Source organism: Beta vulgaris, chromosome 1 (assembly GCF_026745355.1).
Source record: "Beta vulgaris subsp. vulgaris cultivar EL10 chromosome 1, EL10.2, whole genome shotgun sequence".
NCBI lineage: Eukaryota > Viridiplantae > Streptophyta > Magnoliopsida > Caryophyllales > Amaranthaceae > Beta > Beta vulgaris.
In genome coordinates this window covers 42,316,420-42,335,889 of record NC_079202.1, presented here as the reverse complement: position 1 = coordinate 42,335,889, position 19,470 = coordinate 42,316,420, and the positions used below count along the sequence as shown (strand labels likewise).

Here is a 19,470-nt window from a genome sequence, read left to right as displayed (position 1 = left end):
AAGTTCAGTAAGTCTAAGAGATTCTGCCACTGTGCAGTAGTACTGCCTGCGAGTCCCGCACTTACTACATCACGCGGAAGAAGATAGCCGACACCCCCTCCCCCTAACTCGACCAGTCAGACGAGCCGCGCCACCAGCCATGGCTTTGTTTGTGCGTGGTTGGTTCGACCCCCTGCCGCCGCGGCTAGATCTGCCACCACGAGCCGTCGCACCTCCACGCCTACAACGGGGTCGGTCCCCCCACCGCTAGCTCAGGGTATCCAGCCAATTCAAAACATCCTGAAACATTGTGTCCTTCCAATTGACAGTTAGTGCAAACCATAGAGTCATTAAAAGTACGAGTTTTTGGTTTAGATTCTACCTTAAACGCCATATTCTCACCTGGCGAAGGCAAGGAGGTCGCGCTAGGGCCCCGCAAACGTTCTTCTTGAGAAATTATTATATAAGCGCGAGCCATAGTAGGCAAAGGGGTCTATGCAAGAAGATGAGATTAAAGAGGACTATAAGTGTCATCAAGACAAATCAAGAAACGGTGCAAACGATCATCAGAACGTTGTTGTTCGAGAAATTTCATGACAGCGCAATTAATGCCCCCTATCGCGCATGTTGGTGCCACTTCCTGCGAGGGCAACTCATCCCACAATCGAGTCAAACGACCAAAATACTCAGCCAAAGATTCACCTTTTTGCTGCTTACAATCACTGATCTGCGATTTAAGTTGACAGGTTCGGGTACCGTTAAAAACACAATAACTCTCCTTTAGATGAGACCATAAATTTTAAGCGTTATCAAAATAAGATACTGAAAAACGCATAGTCGCGGGGAAATAGAATTCAACAACCACGAACAAAACATCGATTGAACAGTCCGCCAATATCGTCTAACTTTTCGACCGTCGTAGGATTAGAAATAGTACCATCCAAGCAGCCAAGTTTCCGTTTTGCGATCAAAGACATGTGAATCTCGCGTGCCCATTCATCAAAATTGTCCTCTTTTAACTTAATTGGAGCGATAACGTTTCCAGGATTATCGGTCGAGCCGAGATAGTAGGTTGGGTCAGGTTTTGGGGGGTTTGATCGGATTCTCGTCTAAATCCACGTGAATAAGTTCGAAGGGGAGAATCTATGATGATGGAGTGGGGGGATCGAAGAAAAGTGTAAAGAACTGAAGTTGAGGGTGAGGACTATTTTGGTCTGTGTGGCAAAGAACGCGAGTCTTTTGATCAAAGAAGAAGAGAAATAAAATTGAAGCTTAGTGGAGGAAGCGCCCAATTCAGCCACCGGATTGACAAAGAGCTCGAAAATTCACGAGTCAAGGTTCGGTTTCGACTGGTTTTGGGGTTTTTCGGTGTGATGGGGACGAGGTTTGCAGTGTTGTTTGGTGTGTTTTATTTGCGGGGTTCGAGGTTGTTTGCAGGGATCGAGGGTTGCGGTGTTGTGTGGTGTGGTTGGTTGGTGAATAAATCGGCTGGCATAGGGTTTGAGGTTGGTGTTTGCGGGGTTCAAGGTTAGTGTTTGTGTGCGGCAGTGTCGACTGGATTTGGTGTTTAGCGATAGGCTGGGTTTGATTTTGGCGGTGTGGTTTTGTGTTTTTGAGGTGTTGGGTTCAAGGTGTTTTCCGGTTGTCTTGGATGGTGTGTTGTATTTGTTTTTTTTTTCCTCTCTTTTTTTCTGGTTGGAGGAAAATTTTCTTAGGCACATGATACCATGTTAAATTATGGTCAATTTACGTCGTCTTTCTCATTCATCATAGGAATATATTTATACAACTTTTTTTAGAGGAGTCCTACTAGGAATAACAATCTTATTCCTAGTACTTATCATATATAGAGTCCTACTTCAACACTAGAGTCCTAACAAATATCCTTGCCTCAACATTTTTTATGACTAAAATAAATCGTCTGAAAATAATAAAGGAAAAATTGACATGAATAATCCTAATTTTCACCTATTTTCTAAAAATAATCCCAAATTTAGATTATTTTAGAATAAGCCCAACTTTAGGGGTACTTTCTCAAAATAATCAGAACCATTAATTTTCTATATATTATAGACTTAAGACGGATTAGTGTAGACAGGAAAAATGATAGTTTGATTTATTTTGTCAAGATTCCCTCCAAAATTAGGATTATTCTAAAATAATCCAAAGTTGGGATTTTTTTGGGAAAACATGTGAAAATTGGGAATTCATGTCAATTTTTCCTATAGTAAATGAAACTTGTGAAATATAAAATTATGAAAAGGACACAATAAACAACAATAAATGTGTATGAAGTCATGCTTATATACTAAAGTCTTAACCACTAAACCAAGTTATGTTTGGTGTTATAATTTTAAAACAGAACATTATATTACCAGGCGCATAGCCCAAGCCTAACAAGTAGTTAAACATTACACAACCCGTGCATTGCACAGGCCCTCCTACCTCAAAGGTTGCATATATACGGCCCTCATACCTCAAAGAGAGGCATTGAGGTAATAATTGATGGATTCTTGAGTGTCAATGCTTCAAAATTAATGATTTAGAACAATATAGTATACCTATTCTAGAACAGCATATAGTACCAAGCATCACCTAATCCAATGCACCAAAGCTAAGCTATGGCTGATGAGATAGTTTCAATATCAGAGGGACGCCATCTTGACTTCTGAACACAAAGCAATCCTTCATTATTTTTTGAAAAACTGAACTTGATCTTCCATTGTAAGGAATTTGTCATGCTCTCCACCTTAGCTATGGTTTCAGCATCGTCTCTCACTATCAGACTTCCTTCTGGCCTTAAGATTCTGTCTACTTCTGCCATTACTGCCACAAAGTTACATCTGAACGAAAGACTATGCTGTTACAAATCAAACCAGATGAAAGTATCAATTTTGTAAAATCTAATGAATACAGAATGACTTTCCAAACCTTTTCTTGAGATCAGAGAAAAGATGATCAGCGTGAAGCAGATCATAAGATCTTGGATAAGTACTGAATGATTCACACCAGTCATGATATATTCCAAATAAACCTCGTTCATATATAACCGGCAGGGTGTCTGATGAAATGACAGGAACTACATTCATCACCCACAGTTTCAGGTCCTTCAAGGCTGCAGCAAATCTGAAATAAATAGTGCAGTTTTGATAATCATGAGATTCTGCATATCTTGGCATATCACTAAAAATATTACACATCAAATCCCAGAACATCACTTTCAAGGGGGCAGAAAAAGAAACAGCACAAGGAGCAAACACCCTCACATAATATAATCTCACTAATGAATACAATATTCACTAATTTACAACAAGGTTGCATTTGGAAGGTATGTGGTCAACCTAACAGTTCAGCATTTCAATCCATGTAATAGACATAATTGTGTAACGTAGTAATTACCAAGGATGTCTAAACAAACTCGTTTTATATGTTGCAAACCAAGCCTAACCTAGTTTGTGTGTTTATATATATATACTCAACGTGAATACGATTGCCTCAGGTCCATAATCACTCTCGTATGGTATCAAATTCTTCTTCTCCCAGCATCCTCTAAAACATCCCCCTCTCCAGTCTCACCCTTAGATTCTCTATCATCAAATCCCCACATATAACCACCTTCGCTCTTTTGGGGGTCTTCGCTACCCCAATAGGCCAATATCACTTTTAATACTCTCAAACTCTCTCCACGCTTCAAACCTTGGTTGTTTCTCGAATACCCCCCCCCCCTCCTTTAACCATAGAAGATATTGGTGTCTAAATTTGTCTAAAAATAAGGCCATCATCTCCCGTCTTGTGAACTATGATGAACATACCTTTCCTTACCCAATATTTGACACCTATACTCCCTCTAAGTATGTTTCCTCGACTCTCTTGATGTGTCGCCTATTCTCACCCATCCATGGCCTATGCCCTATGGTGCATCCTATTCCTCTTATAGTAACTCCTAAGCCCTCACACACCAATCCGCCACAAATAATCCCATTTTGACTTTTTGAGTATGTCGTCAGTTCCAACACAGCGTTCGTGGGTCCCATGCCCGCTACACAGTCCCACCTCTCACTCTTTTTCTCATGTGTATAGTGAGCTAGCTTCACTGACAAAAATTCGGTGTTCTCATAGGCTTGCTCACTTAAGACATAGTACAGAATAGGGCTACCTCTTTATCCAGCCTTACAAGGTTAGACCCTTACTATCCTCTAACCCTTAGACAATGGATCGAGATGAGAGGGATTAGGAATAGAAGGACCCTCCTGGCCTTCCTCCACCTTGCTCCAAGACCGTTTGAAGTCAACGTGGATTTTTAACCCCTTACGATCTGCAATCTTCATACCTAGTATGTGTCTCTCCCTCTGCAAGATCTTATCTTAAGACCTTACGTGACCAGCTTGAATTCCGTTATGAATGAGTATAGTGCTCTGGTTCAAAATGCCACATGGAAGCTGGTGTCTCTGCCTTCCCGCATTAGTTTTCATCCAATGTATGCGGGTCTTTAAAGATAAGTACTGGTGTGATATTTCATTAGTCATAAGCTCGTTCTTGTTATTAATGGAAATTCCTAACTCCTCAAGGTGGATTGTGAGGAAACTTTGAGCCATGTGGTGAAGCCCACAATAATCGAAATTGAATCTATTTGGCCTAGACTCACGATTGGTCTGTGTATCAAATGGATATGAACAACGCGTTTCTTTGTGGACATGTTTAGAGGCATGTATGAGCTTAGTATCAATGGTTGGCCACTCTCTTGGCTTTGTTATTAGTAAATCTCATCACTCCCTATTTATCTACCAAATGGTTTTGACACGGCTTATCTATTTCTCAATGTTGATGATATTGTCCTGAGCTCCTTATTGCCTCTTCTACTATCCGCAACACATTATAACCTTGTTGGGTCGCTAGGTTGCTATGACTGATCTTGGTGTCTTTAGCTGCTTTCTGGGTATCGTCGTCTCTTGTAAGTTTGGCGCATCCCCCTTTTACAAAAAGTATGTTCACGAAGTTATTGACTGTGCCAATATATCCTCCTGCAAGCCTATTGCTACCAAGTTGAAACCGCGCCCAAGTTAAGTACTACTTCGGGTCCACTGCGTCAGTTATCCTACTTTTTCACCAGCATCTTACCAGTACTTTTCAGTTGTTGACATTTACTCATCTAGACATCTGCTATGTTGCTCATATGCTTGCCACTTATCCATGATGCTCTTGAACTACGTTTGTATGCCGTAAAACACATTATAAGCTATAAATATTCCTCCCTCATCTGCGTCTGGCTTGACTACCTACACCACCTAAACTGATTGGAGAGGGGTGAAGGGTGTCCAAACATCGAACAGTTTAATTCTCGCTATTTTTCTCAGTCACAATCTCGTTTAGTGGCGCCCAAGCGGCAAGCTACTTGCTTTCCGCTCTAGCATTGAAGTGGAGTATCAGGGGGTAGCTAATGTTTTTTCTGAAATGTGTTGGGTCCATAACTTACTTCTAGATACTCAATATCCTCTCTCCCATGCCACCAAAGTATAATGTGATAGTGTTGGTGCAGGTAGTCTAGCTTAGCATCAACATACAAAGCATATCGAGATCAATATTCATTTTTATGTCTTTCATGTTTGGTGTGCAACATTTCACCAAAGGTCTTCCAAGATAGTTATTCTTAGGTTTCCACTTCACTAAGAGGATCTTTCACTGTTCACACTTCGACTACGTGGATGTATGAGAGAGAATTATGTAACTTAATTGCTTCCTAAAATATGTAATGATATTTTTTTTCAATATGTTAGTCTAGTTTGTATATGTATACCTTGCTTGAATACAGTCGCCTCCTTAAGCAGATTACACACTCTCCAAGTTACTACAACTTCCTCCTTTTCGTTACATCCCTTCTCAAACTATAAAAAAAGTTTCTAACTCCTCCTATATCCCACTTGTTCTTATCTATGCTTAAGCTTTAGCTAAAGATCACAACCCCATAATTCATCCTTCATATCGGGTTTGTCATTAAGCACTCAAATAAGAGACTCTAGTCCATAATACATGCCAGCTCTGACAAAAATCACTGATCTAATGGAGTCTGAAAGAGAGAAATTAAAGCTTACCCTCCGTATACAGCTTTCATGTCCATCACGTTCCTCACAGAAGACCAATCAATACCAATTTCATCTGAATATGATTCGGCAACAACACGTTTCCAGTGCTTGTAGTCATCAACAAAATCCTTAGGAGCAACTTTACCATAGACCCCAGCCTCAGAATCGTTCAACCAGTAAGGAGGTTTTTCCAACCTTGATGGCCACTTAGCTGGAAAGTGATACCCACGTTCTGATGGATCTGTTGGCACTTTGTGTATGCATGTCTGCAATGCTATATTCCTGAAAAAGAGATGTTCAGCAGAAGTATTCAACAATATTAGCTTTTTAAGGACTATGGAAAACAGAAGGACGATAAATTAAACATAAAAGCAAAGCATCTACAGTAATCTTCTCCTCCCTTGATTCTTGTACTTCTAATTTTAGCAGCTTTCCTTTTACTACTTCCTGATTTGAAAACATGTTCTGCATAGCCTAACAAGTCTCCCTACCACTTCCAATTGGTTAAACAAAAGCTATTACTTGATATGTTTTCGGTTGGTCTATGCTGCCTTGCTTGGACAGCATTTGACCTTAAAACTTGTGTGTACTTGATAACCTGACATGTGCATGAAACATGGAATTAAACAAAGGCTGTTCGCTAATTATTCAACTTATCTTCCAAAAATACCAATTCGATTACGTGTGTCAAAGCAATACTGCAACAGACATTAAAGATCATTATGTTGCCACAGAGGCCGTTGTAATCTGCTATCAAAGCTGGCATGCATAATATTCATACATAAGATAAATAAACTTGTATTTTTCGCCACTAGAAACTGGTTCTTTCAGAAAGTAACAATACAAGGTGATAAAAAGTATATTTTCAATAATATATAAATATATGTTCGGAAACTCTTGAATCAAAATGGTAATGTTATCTTTCCAATTGGTCAATTCATGCAGAGATGGTCACGAAGTGCCTACATAACACCACCAATTTGCTGCTTCCATGAAACCGTGACAGTTTCATAATCATGACTACAATCAGGAATTTTTTTTCCAATGGCATGGATTCTTGCCATTCATTTTTTTGAATCATCATTCGATAAGTAGCCAAGACAAAGTATAATTGGCTTTATGCATGTAAGTATATTGCTTTTACATTGTGCAGGCCACCTCTTACACCCAATTTCTCTTATTCTCCTTTTTCTATTACCTTTTCTCTTCGGTATCGGATGTTTGCAGTAGTGGCATTATAAACATCATATGCTGATAATGAGATGAACTATGTTTAAAAAGAACTGTCAATGATTTGAGATGATTATAGTTATGTCCCATAGTAATTAATCAGCCACTTCACGTTTCAAGTGGCTAATCGCAAAGCACTGAAAAGGCTACAATTGGATAGACTATTAAAGTGAACCTTTTTCTTCTGTGGAAATTGTGTACAATAACAACAGCAAAAACAATAAATCCGTAGGCCCAAAATGGAAATTGTGGTGTAGATTGAACAAAACAAATTGACATTTTGCATTGTTGGATAAAAGTTCTTTTTACTGTACTACTATACTGGTAAAACGATCTATTCTTCTGCCTACTGCCATCCAATTGGACATCAAGAATCTATATTCCTTGATCTGTTGATAATATGCTTCATCTTCACATCCCTTCAGGATGCATCTCTACATCAGGAATGAGCTTATTAGCTGCCTTTAAGTATGAAATAGAATATAATTTCAAATTCAATCGACACACTGACGGCCCGTTTAGTAGTTGGTTTTGGATGTAAATTTGTTAAGAAAATCATCATTCATTCCCATGGCAATGCTAATTTATCCGGAAGTGTCTATTTTTCTTCTTAAATTTTCTTTCCCATCCAATAACACCTTGTAGGTGGTAATGAGTGGTAATGAAAATTGCTTCCTGTTGGAGAAAAAACACAAAGTTAGGGGTGAGATTGTTTCCCCATGGAGAAAAAAGCACACACTTGGGCGTTCAAATTGCCTCCCCATAGAGATTTTAAGGATGCTTCCCTTGTAACATTACACTTAAAATTCATTCCCATTACCACCATATATTAACGACTACCAAACGGGCCATGAAGGATTGAAATCCAATTCCACTACGATAAATTTTTCTATGCAGAAAAATAAATGCAGAAAGTTTTATCATGCAGTTGCTTGTTGTTATTTCACAAGACGTATGCAACAAAAGCACTATAAGATCAATCAACTTATAAAAGGCCAGGCAGAGCTGCAGAGGTTACCATACTCCAATCGTGTCATCAGATTCTAGACAAAGGGGAGGATCATTTTTTGTTCTGCTCTCAAAGCAATTATTAGAAGTAGGTTTTCTATATACCGCCACAGAGACTCCATTCACTTTATCCTTCCTGATTCTCAGAAGCTCCCAGCACATTGACTTTGTCAGCTTCGACATAGCTGAAAGCATAGTACACGACGATTAGGTCTATACCTTAAGTATCAATACCAGAAGCCATGAATGATAAAGTAAAAACTCTTGGATCATGAGATGATGTACCTTTCCAGATGTTCACATCCTCTGGATCTTTACGGTAAACTGGAGTAGCAGACCATACAAAATAACCTCCTGGCCGCAAGACACGATCCAATTCGAAAAGCAGTTTACCACCTGAATATTTCAACTTCAGATTAGGAATCAATTGTAAAAGACAAAGTTGTAGTTCAGGATGATGCAGATAATACCTTCAACATGCCAAGGGACCCTGCAGCGTGCACAATGGACAGCATCAAAGACCATGCTAGGGAAGGGTAATCTTTTGGTACCCATAACAGCAGATATAGCAGGTATTCCTCTTTCAAGTGCGAACTGCACCTGCGCTTCATGCTTATCCTTCGGCGCCAGTGACATAGTTAGTACTTCTCTATCAAAAAGATAACCTCCAAAGCTAGCAACACCACATCCAACATCCAAAACTACACGACTTTGCTTCCCCCAAGCAATATCAGGAACAATCTGGATTCCAGTAATTTTGAGAGGAAAAACCCACTGATAGTTGCAGTAAATGAGGACAGAATTACCAAGTACATAACTAGTAATATCATCTATAAGTTGTTAGAGTTCTATTATAATATTGCAAGTGAACATGTTGTAGCACATATGTGTCGAGCTCACGGAGGTGCAAGATTAAACAATAGCTGATCTTAGACTATGAAATATCTACACAATTTGAAATCAAGATGGGTTTTAAGTAAATGATAACAAAAGAATGACCAACAATAGTAACTATGATAATTGGAACACTAAGATTGAGCATCACCACTAATATGAATTGATCAAAACGTAACTCACATCCCGGTTATTCAATTATAGCTTAGGTGAGATTGGCATTCACTTATAACTCAGCAGTAAAGCACATCTGGGAACCGAAACTAAATCCTTAGTTATTCCCCAATACCTAAAGCTCACTTTCGTGATAGCAAAAAACCTAATGTATGTCTCATATTTTCATACACACACAATTAGAAGCATTAAGAACCAATGTCAAGCAGTTCTCAATCCTAGTTTTCATCTATTTTCATGGGAGAACTCAAATCAATTACAGGATTATCTAATCCAAGACCCAACTTTCGGTGATGAACTCCATTAATAAAATAGTAGTTTGGCAACAAATAAATCTTAGTTTCAACTTCAACTTTCATCGACAATATAAAATTAGGGCTAAAACATGATGTAAAATTGACTACAAAAACAATCTTATCAAACCCTAAGCATAAAATTCAATAACATGGAGCTTAAAAGAAATTCATTTAATCAATTCATACTAGGGCTCAACTCAATCATAGATATAAAGACTACTCGCTAGTCATACTAACAAAAGCAACAAACTTGATTGCAGACATAATTGAAGTAAACAAAGAGAAGGAAAAGTTTAAAACTTGATTAATAATGCTTGAATCAGAGATGATCCGGAACTTGAATGAATAAACAAGCTTGAATCTCTAAATTCTAAAGAGAACTAAACTAGGGCTAAAACTAATATAACATAATAAAGTCTTGAAAACTAAAGAAAACAATCAGAAGTATTTATATTTTTGAAACAAAATAAAATAAAACGAAAAAAATAGCATAAAGAAAATCGCAAACTTGTGTCCACCGTAAGTCGCGGTTTCGTCTCAGCGTTGGACCACCAACAGCTGCCAAATCTGCGAGTCTGGCCCTTCATCAACTCCTTTTTTTCCTTAAACTCTTCAAATATGTCGGTCTTCGGTTCCTTGGATCTCGTGCGAGGCCCGCAAGGTTCGAACGCTACTCGAAAGCACGCCAACTCCACCTAAGTTGCCCTGGGATTCCAAAAGGGCCTAAATTCCTTAATTTTCACTTAGGCATAATCCACTAAAGCTGACATGAACTACTTCAATTTCCCCCTCAAAATGCGCCAAACAAGATGTAAAATATGGACTTAACAAACACCCCCATGCTTAGACCTTTCTCAAGATGCAATAGATTAAAAGACAAAAACCCCAAGGCCTAAAGCAAGCAACACAACACCAAATGCCAACAACATCATCCAAATTTAACATCACCATATCCACTCTAGTGCCCCCGTTTACTTCATATTCTCACTAACCAACACCTAGCTCCATATACTGCTAAGCCATGGGAGACTAACAAAGCAAACCTATCTCCTTCATACTTAACCAAAACCAAAATCAAGTGTGATCATATCCCAAATAATCTCAAAGAACATGAACACAACAACTATGCACACCCAAACTAACAAGCCAACCAACAAACACATCCAAAAACACACATATATGGTCAACATGACACCCCCATGCTTGAACCAATCAAGCACCACAACCAAGTTCCTACTTCTTCAACTAAATCACAACCATCAAAAAACAACCAATGAGGCGAGTAACTTTCTCTCTTTTCTTTTATCTTTCATGTTGCCTAAAAGCCCTTTTAGATTTTCATCCTAGCTACTCAATTTTTTACGTATCTTACTTTCTCACCCGCTCAAAGTAGCCACTTTTTTGCCAAGATTACCCTTTCAGGTTTTTAACGTAGCCGGGCCCCTAATTTTACCTAAGTTACCCTTTTGCGTTTTCAACTAACGGGCTTCTCATCATTTTCTTTTTCTTTTTGTTTGTGAAAGAAAAGAATATATAAACAAGCATATATACAAGATGTGTGAGACATCCCCTCCCCCATTCTTAGACAAAGCATTATGCTCAAATGCAACAAGGACAAAATGAAAGAAGGAAAGGGAAGAACTCAACAACTAGGAGCTACAAGGCTCGCCAGGATCACGTCGTGATCTCCTGGAGGAACGCTTAGAGGTAGCCAAACTTAGTGTCTGCATCTGAAGCATGTCATTATTATTAATGCAAGTCCATTAATATTAAGAGAACGTATTGTGTCGGACTCGTCCGACCATAATCTTTGGTCGGACGACTTTTAGGTGGTTTCAATTTTTTTTCAGTTAGTCTTAATTTTTTTTCAGTTAGTCTTCATTTTTTTTTTTCAGTTAGTCTTCATTTTTTTTTTTAAGTTAGTCTTCATTTGTTTTCAGTTAGTCTTCATTTTTTTTCAGTTAGTCTAAATGAAAGTAAGTTACCTCTAAATGAAAGTAACTTAGGTCTAACTGAAAGTAACTTAGGTCTAATTGAAAGTAAGTTAGGTCTAAATGAAAGTAAGTTACCTCTAAATGAAAGTAACTTAGGTCTAAATGAAAGTAACTTAGGTCTAACTGAAAGTAAGTTAGGTCTAAATGAAAGTAAGTTACCTCTAAATGAAAGTAACTTAGGTCTAACTTAAAGTAACTTAGGTCTAACTGAAAGTAACTTAGGTCTAACTGAAAGTAAGTTAGGTCTAAATGAAAGTAAGTTACCTCTAAATGAAAGTAACTTAGGTCTAAATGAAAGTAACTTAGGTCTAACTGAAAGTAACTTAGGTCTAACTGAAAGTAAGTTAGGTCTAAATGAAAGTAAGTTACCTCTAAATGAAAGTAACTTAGGTCTAACTTAAAGTAACTTAGGTCTAACATAAAGTAACTTAGGTCTAACTGAAAGTAAGTTAGGTCTAAATGAAAGTAACTTAGGTCTAAATGAAAGTAACTTAGGTCTAAATGAAAGTAAATTAGGTCTAAATGAAAGTAACTTGGGATTCTTAGTTTTATTATACTTTCATTTAACAACTAACTAATATTAAAAAAAAAAAAAAACACTAACCTTTTCTTTCCTCTCACTTTCTCCTTCTTCTTCATTCCTCTTAGCTGATTTCTTTCTTCTTTGTTAGATCAATGAAGAATGGAGACTGAGATTAAGAATTTCATGAAAAACAGGATTTATGAAAGAACTTAAGAATTTCATGAAAATCTTCCAAGTCTTATCTTCATTAAGAATTTCATGAAGAATTTCATGAAGATGATGAGCCGAATCTCCCATTCTTGACGCTATTGTATTCTCCATTATTGACAGCTACTTGTATTCCAAATCTCACAACTATTCCAAACTATTATTGTGGAATACGCTATTATTGACGAATCTCACAAGTACAAGTATTCCATTATTGACGCTACTTGTATTGCTGTGAGGAGAATTGGAGAATACAATTTCATAATCCTATAAATAGTTGGGATCATTATTTCATGTGTTGCTTTGTCTTGATGTATTTGGGGTTAGCAAACTTGGAATTGGCAACGTGAGGTTGATCTAATAACAGACTTCCATTGTGGTGAGTGACTGGTGACCTAAAAAGTGAAGCAGAGAGAAGATGTATAGGGCTCAGCCCGTCTGACAGTAAACAATACGTCAGACGGTCTGACCCAATACTTTCACTAATATTAAAGCTACCAGCGCCAATGTCAACACAAATTTTCTCTCCTTAGCCTTCCAAATCAAACTGGCTATTGCAAAAAATAGGTACCAGTTGCCAAATCAACAAATTGTACCTACCAAACTTTTAGCCACTACCACAAAAGGTGCCAAGGAGCAAAACTACCATAGAAGCACCCATAGACAATGACAATGAGTAACACACTTTTCCCCCTTCTCCTAACTACCAAAAGAGTCTCACATTATTTTTAGATCTGCAGAAGAACAAGGCACGGATATCTTTCATATGGTGAAGAAAAGAAGCACACTCCTACTAAGCACTCAAAGGATTGCACCGGACACAACCATGGAGAGATGAATTCTCTCCAAAGGAAAAACTTCTTGAAGCAATTCTTGAATGAATATTCCTTACGAGCTTCTTCTCTATTTAACAACTCACACTCCCTTGTTTCCCCTCCAGTGCTAATAAGCTAAATTACTATTTCCTAGAGTATCCCTGCCTCCCTTTTGTAACTAACTTTTTCAAACATTTCCCTCCTTACCCTTGCTCCTACGCCATATATACGTTATTAGGGGTTGAAGTATGCTGATTATTTGCATTACCCGTCATCCAATCTGCCACCTTGTCCTCAAGGTAGAAGCTAGGGGAAAAATGAAAACTGCAGAGAAATCATCCCAAGTTGTTTCAAGTTCAGGCAGATTTTTTCGAACTTTTTTTATAATCCAGAGAAGAACCAGGTACAGAGTTTAAGAAGAGGAGATAGAGAAGGGTAAAAAAAAGCAGAAAAGGATATAACCATAGTAGATAACCGAAAACATCACTGACATTCGAGAGGTAGATTCTCTCCCAAGGCAAAAATTATCACTGCAATATTTTGAATGAATTTATCTTACAAGCCTCCACTCTATTTAACAACTCAAACCCCCTTATTTCTATGCAGTAACACACTATTAACTACTGTATTGACCATTTTTTTTAGTACCCCTGCCTCCCTTTTGTGACCAACTTTTTCAAGCAATATCCTCCTTATATTTTTCCTATGTCTTACATCATCATCAGGGGGAAGGAGTATTCTGATTCTTTGCAACTCCAGACCTATCTGATTAAATAATAGTCAGGAACCTGATACAAACGCAGAAACATGCAATCCAGTCTCTTAGGCAGATCAAGTGGGAAAATTAGGAGAAACGCTGAAGATTTGATCGACGTGACTGAGAAGACCAAATCAGGTAAAACAGCAATTAGACGATGCTTCAGCATCAGCAAGAAACTGGCAGAAAATTAATGGTCACTGTCAAGTGTTCCTCCCAATATAGAACAACAAAATGATTCTTTTCAGTAACAAGGATATGTGACAAAAAGCCACCAAGGGATTTTTTGACCATTTACAAGACGATTACTAAGACTAAAGCAACATAAATATAAAAGGATAACCAGATGCACAAATAAGAAAAGCCTCAAAGAAATGCTCATGATCTGATCTACAAAATCAAGAAAAGCAAGTGATGCTCCATTGGCCTCCGACTATAAGTAATCAGTTGCTTTATCTATTAGTTCTTTGAAACTCTTTGAATGTAAATTAGAGACAGGAAGTTTATAACCAATCAAAATACTATGTGTTTCACCTATTTCTACATCAAAAGCACAGAAGCATGAAGGCTATCCATCAGTAATGACACTAGCTCATCAAGAACAACCAAAGAAACAGCCAGGTGAGAAAAGTAATGCAGCAAAGAATGACCTTCTGGATAAAATCAATGTAATGCATTGCACCATGCTTAAATTGAGTCCCACCTCCAGGAAACGTTATGTAACTGCCAGAAACCTGTACCCAATTCTGATGTCCCTTGAATTCAACGAGCTTGATATTGGGTACATTGGCAAACCATATCTGCACAAAGTATCATAACTCCATTAGGCCAGCACACAATTTGCAATAATCCACTAATTGTGGTTTTTTCTTTCGTACATCCACCGTTTCATAATACTTGACACAGTTTGACTATTGCATTATTTACACACTCCCCTTTAACAGTGTTTTGTGATTTCTACGTAAGGAAAAGTATAATAATGTGGGATTTTATGAGATTTATCTAAACGTTTATTTACAGGGAATTAGAAATATTATTCATATTAATGTATCCCAAGCGTGTCGAAAGAAATGTGTCAAGTATTATGAAACAAAGAAAGTATATTTTTACAGATCACATTGTATACCCTCTCTCTGCTTTTAGGCCACTTCACTGAAGTTCTATACCCCTCAGGCAGAGGAACGAGACAAGTGGTAGCTTCTTCAGGGCAATGCTTCTCTCGATGTTCATAATGACTTGTGCTTGGGAGCGTTCTGATAGCTTGAATGTTGTCAAGGCAAGGAATATAATCCGGGCCAGCAGTGACATTACAGAGTTTCCATCTGTACCGGTTTTGATCCTTGAATAATGAGAATAACTGAGAAACTTTCTGTTTCTCTGTCTCTGCTGTTTGAGTTGACAAAGCCTCATTTTGAGTTGAAGTTCCGTTTAATAACTCTGCTTGGCCATTTTTTTCATCCGAACTATCACTAACTAGCTCCACACTTTGACTGTTGGCTTCATCCTTCCTTTCATCTATCTTCTCCTTCCTGCCATTAGAACCCTCCTCCAACCTAGATCTCTCTCCACCTTCATGTGCTTTCACTTTACTAACATCTGTCTTTATGTTAGGTTCTAGTTGATCTTTTTTAGTGGTGTCATCTACTTTATTGTTCAACACTAAGTTTTCTTCAATACGTGTGGCATCTTCATCCTTTCTGGACTGAACTTCTTTTCTCCTTTCATCATCATCAGAGCCAGCTTTCTCTGAGTTATACTCTTTACGCAATGTCTCAAATTCCTGAAGTACATTTTCATCTTTCTGTGCTTTTGAATCACTTTCATCCCTCCCACTGGCGCGGTTAACATCCCTTCTAAGGCCATCCTTATGCAAGTCACTTGAGCTATCCTCAAATTCCCCAGAGTTCCTTGCACTCACTTCATATTGGCTGACATCATTGGTGAATCCTACAGATATCCCGAAATTCCATGCAGAGTCTGCTATTGAGGACATTGTAGTCCAAATCCCTATTAAACACGCTGAGACAACCACAGCAATGAGGATGGTCAAACAGTTTTTAGATGACTTCCTCTTTTCAAGCAGTGTATACCTTCCCATAGCCAGATCCTTTTTAATACTGAAACCCCCTCTTTATGCATGCATATGTGATCCTGAGTGGAGAAATCCCGAAGAGCTCAATTAAGCCAATGAAGCCAGATTAGAACGTAAAGCTTGATGCAAGCTTTTCCTACTTCTTAATACAGTAAACAAATAAGCATTCAGAAGAAAAAATCGAGCACTCTCAAATCTCAATGCGTGGATAGGTGATCCTGATTGGAAACATCACAAAGAGCTTAGTATACCAAATGAAGCCAGAGTGTAGAACTCGATCCAATGCTATCTCAATTTCTTAATGCAGTAAACATTCGAAGAAACAAGCCTGTGTGCAGAAATATTTGTTCTAAAATGACATAAGGTTACAGAAAGATATTTGAAGAACCAATCAAGACCCCATGAGTGCAGACAGAAATCAATATTCACATTTGAGACAATTACCTATACAACAGAATAAGCTAAGACTAAAGAATTTGAACAAAAATCAATATATCGACCCACTCAGCAAAAATCCATATCAGGAAACAATACCCTAAAATCATATAATAATCATAAGGTTTAAATGCAAACTTACTAAAGCCATGTTCAACTGAAAATTTTACTACCCGGTAAATATGTTCCATTCTCGATGAGTAAATGTTCTATTTCAACAAATGTTCGTTTTAAGCATATTTTTCAGCAAAAAATGTGTTCTATCTTCCAGTGAAAAAAGTTCTATTTTCGATAAGCAAATGTTCGTTTTAAGCTTATTTTTCAGCGAAAAATATGTTCTATTTTCCGTGAAAGTTGTTTTATTTTTGATAAGCAAATGTTCTATTTCAACAAATGTGCGTTTAAATCTTATATGTCAGCAACAAATATGTTCTATGTTTTGTGAAAATATGTTCTATATTTGATGAGCAAATGTTCTATTCAAGTATATGTTCGTGTTTACACCTAATTTCGAATGAAAATATGTTTTTTTCTCAATGAGTAAATGTTCTACTTCCTCCGTTCTGTTTTAAATGAAACGTTTGCTTTTTCATGTAACCCAACATGTTTCTTTAATCATTAATATATTTAGTTGTGCACACGTAAAAAATATAAAAAAGTTATAATTTTATTGTATGCATCGAGACGAATCTAACAAGATCCCACTTGACTATGTTTTTCTTTATATAATGGCGATAAATTGGAGTAAAAATTGATCAATTAATAGTGTCATTTCACCCAGTGTTTCATTTAAAACACAACGGAGGAAGTATTTAAGACTTATATTTAGAACTTCTAGTCCTAATTTAGTACTTTAACTGTGCACGTTTGCCAATGCACTTCTTTGACCATAAATATCTTCCGTTATATATTAGTAAAAATTATAACGATTATATGAATAAAGTACTCATTAAGATAAATCAAACGAGACCTCACATGACTATATTTTTTAAATATATATTGAAAAGAATTAGAAGACTTTCTCAAATTGTAAATAGTGTCAAGATTCCAGGTAGGAAGAACAAAAATACCAAGGGAGTACATGTTACATTTATATGTTTGAACATTTAATTGAATATAATGAAACAAAAATATATGAATCAGACTTGTTTGGATTGAGGAAACAAAATGCAAAGTATAAGTTCAATGATCAAATTTAAAAATGTTTTTTCACTTGTTCTTTGTACCTTTGTTTATGTGTATATAGTACTAGGTTTATTGCCTTGTAAAAATGTTCCACTTCAAAACTAAAATGTTCGTTTTTGTAAGTGAATTCTTGTAATGTTGCATTTCAACAATAGAATGTTCGTTTTTATAAGTGAATTCTTGTAATGTTCCACTTGAACTGGAACATTTTTACTCCTCTCACACTAATTGATTTTAGAATGGAACCTCATTCAAGTTTATATGGGGTCTAAGTTATCCTCTATAAATCAATGTGGCTCAAACCCAACTAAGGGCACATTCTCTTAACTTGACCTTATTAGACCTGATTGGACCTCATCAAACCTGATTTCACTTTTTATTTATACCTGATTAGACTTGATCAACCCTCAAACTTATTTGTTTTAAGGCGAAGCGAGAGCACCCTAATATTGATGAATTCTTGATAGGGAATTTAAGTAAATTTTTAACTAGATTAATCTAGATTCTTTCCTGCCGTGGCCGAATTACAGGTGTTCCTTAACAAAACTTAGAGAAGTTTGTTACAGGTGTTCCTTAACAAAACTCACAGTAGTTTGTTAAAAGATATCATATTTCTAAGGTGTTTCTTCCGAATTACACTTATAGGAGTAACAACACTAGTACAGTAGTACTACTTGTAGTAATAGATTAGGAAGTTTCACTTCACCTCAGCATAATTGAGTTGAGGTCAGTTCCATTAATGTCAGTTTAACACAAATAAGTTCAATTCAAATGACCGAATTCAGTTGAAAAGAGCACAACTTTATACCCAAAAATAAAACGCAAACCCTCAACTCATTGACAAACAGATGTCCAACGAATGATACAATCTAACATAAAGGAAAGATACTAATTACTTTAGTAGGTTGGTTTATATGAAGAAGTTGCGTAATACAACTTAATCATACTTTATTAGCAAAAAAAGACTAAGAAATTTTGAACATATAATTACAGATAAAGCAGAATTACTAGATTACAAAACCCAGAAAATTCACAAAGAACAAGAAAGTGACAATAGGAAAAAGAAAACCATTAATAAAGTAGAGAGAGTAAGAGCAAGAAAAATGCACCTTATTAATGAAAGAAGATGAAGGAAAGTAAAAAACGGATTTACTATTTTGTATTTTGAATTCTCTTTGATGGGTTTAGTACTTTAATGGCGATGAAGTTGAATATGATTGACTAGCAAGTGGCAAGAGTGACGGTAAATTAGTACAGCTTTTTACTTTCATCAGCGCAACTCCCAAGAATAAGGTTGGAAAAAGTATACTCAAGCCACAATATGTCCAAAATATTGGAAGGTTTTGTTTAATTTGGTTGACCTTCTTCACCACTTGACAAATTTTTTTCTATTGTAGATTTTGAATAAAAAAAATACTAATCTCTTCGTTCCACAATATAGTGTTTGATTCCTTTTTTTCACGAGAATTAAAGCAAATGGAATCTTGATTATGCATGGGAAAGTATAAGGATTAGTTAGTTAAGCTTAATGAAAAAAATATATATATTATACACGCATAACTGAAAATGGAAACTGAAGAGTCATTATAAAGGTTGCTCATTCATTTAACTTTGTACAACCTATTTACATTAGCAAATTGACAGTGATCCTTGTACATACAAACTGACCAATGAGAGAACTTCTTATTGTTTTTGACAACCAATAGAATTTCAGAGTTAGTGTTCACACGGATTATGCCTCAAATCTGAAAATTTGGAAGGAAAAAAAATTTTCCTCCAAATTCGAAAAAAGGGGACTAAT

General features: G+C 36.8%; 1 protein-coding gene across 5 annotated transcripts; it reads right to left on the bottom strand.

Annotated features, from left to right (window-relative positions):
* Window positions 1-2,207: 2,207 nt before the first annotated feature.
* On the bottom strand, window positions 2,208-18,961 carry LOC104894638 (probable methyltransferase PMT26). Of its 5 annotated transcripts, none has more exons than XM_019249171.3 (9): window positions 18,779-18,961; window positions 15,084-16,377; window positions 14,608-14,757; window positions 8,768-9,071; window positions 8,583-8,693; window positions 8,308-8,482; window positions 6,069-6,341; window positions 2,911-3,105; window positions 2,208-2,822 (listed from the first exon to the last, which is right to left on the bottom strand). In XM_019249171.3, the coding sequence occupies exons 2-9, from the start codon at window positions 16,053-16,055 to the stop codon at window positions 2,594-2,596; spliced, it is 2,409 nt and encodes an 802-aa protein (XP_019104716.1). In that variant the 5' UTR covers window positions 16,056-16,377; window positions 18,779-18,961; the 3' UTR covers window positions 2,208-2,593. The 5 variants fall into 5 exon arrangements, with proteins under 5 accessions (XP_019104716.1, XP_010679222.1, XP_010679229.1 ...); XM_010680920.4 differs by having other exon boundaries at window positions 15,084-16,267; XM_010680927.4 differs by having other exon boundaries at window positions 15,084-16,108.
* Between the last annotated feature and the right edge of the window lie 509 nt (window positions 18,962-19,470).

What these genes read in the sequence shown, in the direction of transcription:
- LOC104894638 (XM_019249171.3), bottom strand. Translation starts at nt 16,055, where the DNA reads ATGGGAAGGTATACACTGCTTGAAAAGAGGAAGTCATCTAAAAACTGT. An exon ending in GGTCCCTTGGCATGTTGAAG is followed by an intron (nt 8,694 to 8,767) that starts GTATTATCTGCA and finishes TGAAATATTCAG; the next exon opens with GTGGTAAACTGCTTTTCGAA. An exon ending in GGATGTGAACATCTGGAAAG is followed by an intron (nt 8,483 to 8,582) that starts GTACATCATCTC and finishes CTATGCTTTCAG; the next exon opens with CTATGTCGAAGCTGACAAAG.